Below are 3152 nucleotides of genomic sequence, written 5' to 3' on the forward strand. Positions count from 1 at the left end.
CCGCTTCATTCCACATTCCGTTCAGGCATCAGCAGCGCGGCTGTGTGTATGCGCGGCTGTTATGCGATTTTGCTGTTATTCGATTTTACCACCCTCGCAAAATCGCACACAGCCGACCATACACCCAGTATGATAGCGCAAAATCACGAATCGCGATACCATACTGGGTGTATGGTTGGCTGTGTGCGATTTTGCGAGTGTGGTAAAATGGCATAACAGCAAAATCGCATAACAGCCGAGCATACACCCAGCAGCTCTGCTGATGCCTGAACGGTATGTGGAATGAAGTGGGCGGGCATCGGGAGGCCACTATGGCACGGGGCAAGCACTATGGGCAGTCTATCTGAAGTGTACCTGGCGTATAAGACGACCCCCCACTTGGAGGCATATTTTTCAGGCCCAAAAAATCGTCTTATACGCCGGCAAATACGGTATATATATAACCCTCAGCAACTAGTTGACCGGTCGCTATGATGCACACTGACCACCAGGGGGCAGACGCTCAACGCAGGACTGACCGGTGCCAGATGCCAGCGCTTCTGCAGCAGCGCCAGCCTCTCCTGCCTCTGCGGCAGTGCTACTGAGCTGCAGAGGCAGGTGCTGCAGGCCCGGATGGGCGGGCGCAGCCCCCAGGCTCGGGGCCCCTCCCCAGCAGCCTGCTTCGTGCACTACTACATCCCTCAGGGGATGTCGGACTGCCGGTTTCCCAGATTGCAATGGCGAGAGGGCACAGGCCAGGCTGAGGGACCCCACTGGTGCACAAATCTGTGCTCCGGGCCTCTAGTGTTTAATAAGAATTATGTTCCCAAATGCTAGTATATAGAGTCCATTCTGGTTATGAGTGTGATGATCAGCTGTCTATTCAGCGGATGAATTTTAATGAAACGTGGAGGACATCGTGATCTTCTTGTCTGTCTCTCTCAGTTGGACTGTGGGATCCACCCTGGCCTGGAAGGAATGGACGCTCTTGCTTATATCGATTTAATTGACCCGGCTGAGATTGACCTCCTCCTCATTAGTCAGTAAGTGCTTCCTTGTTAATGACACTGTTTTCCTGGACATTCGCTGTAAAAGCCGTGCTTGACCGGACGCTAAGATTCTGGCGTTCACGAGTCTTTTCTACCAGGAAGCATGCTGCAGGCGTCTGAGTGTAAGACAGCTCTCTGCTGTCACCGCAGCTTAGGGAAGTTACTGGGCGGCTGTCCTCCTCTGGAGCAGGCAGGGAGGGAGCGTGCGCCTTCATCGCGGTACAGCCGGAGGCCAGGAGAGCCCTCCCCGGCTTCCTGAGGTCACGGTCTGGTCGCGTCCAGTAGGAACTTGATTCACAAACGGCGACGTGTGGGCGCTGTGCCCTGCGGTGCTTGTTACGTCGGCTGCGGCGGGAGGTCTGGGTGTATTCTTCCATCTCTCATTGTCACTGATCAAGTATTTTGATGTTGGAAATTCATTTAATATCTTTTTCTGACACAAGGACTAGCTGCATTATTTCTCCCTCCCCGTGGTGCCCTGAAGTCTCAGTGTGTGACTGTTACATGAACTCTGTGAGGCCGCAGCAGTTTCGTTCGTGTATGTGATGGGTAATATTCTAAGAAGTGACAGGATCTCCTTCGTTCTTCAGCTTCCATTTGGATCACTGTGGCGCTCTGCCCTGGTTTCTACAGAAGACGAGTTTCAAAGGAAGGACATTCATGACTCACGCTACTAAAGCCATCTACAGGTGGCTCCTTTCAGATTACGTCAAAGTCAGGTAAATGGCTGTTAGACTCCATATAACACATGTGGCTCAAGATACGGACCATTTTGGTTTTTGAAACGAGACACTGTGTATTCACCAGGATGTCGTTAATTTAGTCATTCAGGAACAACCCGTCAGATCCCATTGTGTACCCAGCACTTCTGGCCTTAAAGTCCTTACGTAGTTCTAACATTCTTTTAAATCTTTATAATTTAGGTGAATTATAAGGTATAGCAACAATATTCTATAAATGTTAATTAACACCGAATACGTTATACAGTGATACATACTGCAATCTTATTTTAGATTATTTGATCAAAGCGAATTGACTGCCTTAAATGAAAATTTTCCTTGGGGAAGTTTTTCCAGTTGCAAGAGGAAAGCTTCTCTTATCAGAAAGGCTGTGGGGTTTCTGTGATCCCTACGGCGTAGATGATTAGCCTTCAGAAGGTGACTGTTTACTGTGTGTGTTCCAAGCGATGGAGGTGCCATTTGTTATTCTTCGTATGTAAATACAAAAGAATGAAGAGTTATCCTTAGTAGTAAGTATACTAGTTAACACTTTAACGCAGGCACAGTCCTCAGTTCTTAACATGGTTACTCATTTAACCTTCATAGGAGCCTCATGGCGTAGGTTCTGTTATGAATCCCATTCTACAGATGAAAAATGTATGGTGATCGGCGTAGAGAGGTTCGGTAGTTTGCCTGCGATGGCCACAGTAAGAGGCAAAGCTGGGCCTGAGACCCAGCAGACTGGCTCCAGAGTCTGTGTCCTTCACCACTACTCTCTCTTGCTGCTTTGGAAGTTCATTGGCATAATTTTCAGAAGAAAAGGGACGCTGAACTTTGTAGAGAAATCTTTTCACGTCACTGTGTCAGGATCTCGTCCTGGGTCGGTGTGTGTGAGGGAGTTTCGCTCAGGCGCGGTGGGATAGAGCAAAGGTTGAGAAGTGCTTTCCTAAAGGGGACTTGGCCTTAGTTGACTGTGTGCTGTGCTTGAAATTGTGCTTCCTAGTTGTACACTCTAAAATTTTTACTATAACTGCAGAGCAAAAATAATACACAAGATGGCAGAGACATTCTAGATAATATAATCCCTACGACATAATTTGAAGTAATAACTTCATGGATATGTCATCCATAGCTTCTTTGAGTTCAAAGCCTTTTTAAAAATCTTGCCCTTCATTCTTGTTGTTGGATCTATGAAAATGTAGTAACATATCGGCGGACGACATGCTCTACACCGAGACCGACCTGGAAGAGAGCATGGACAAAATCGAGACCATCAACTTCCATGAAGTTAAGGAGGTCGCGGGAATCAAGTTTTGGTGTTACCACGCAGGCCACGTGCTCGGCGCTGCCATGTTCATGATTGAGATCGCGGGTGTGAAGGTACCCCCAGCCCTGTCTGCTTGAC

The 3152-nt window shown here is 48.2% G+C and overlaps 1 protein-coding gene across 1 annotated transcript in view; it reads left to right on the forward strand.

Moving 5' to 3' along the window:
- The window catches only part of CPSF3 (cleavage and polyadenylation specific factor 3), a 22058-nt gene that overhangs the window by 3881 nt on the left and 15025 nt on the right, over positions 1-3152 (forward strand). The window contains exons 3-5 of the mRNA XM_006765168.2: positions 925-1022; positions 1619-1747; positions 2950-3127. Of these exons, the coding sequence (XP_006765231.1) occupies positions 925-1022; positions 1619-1747; positions 2950-3127 (405 nt within the window). The remainder of the gene's footprint in view (positions 1-924; positions 1023-1618; positions 1748-2949; positions 3128-3152) is intronic.

Source organism: Myotis davidii, unplaced genomic scaffold, assembly GCF_000327345.1.
Source record: "Myotis davidii unplaced genomic scaffold, ASM32734v1 scaffold61, whole genome shotgun sequence".
NCBI lineage: Eukaryota > Metazoa > Chordata > Mammalia > Chiroptera > Vespertilionidae > Myotis > Myotis davidii.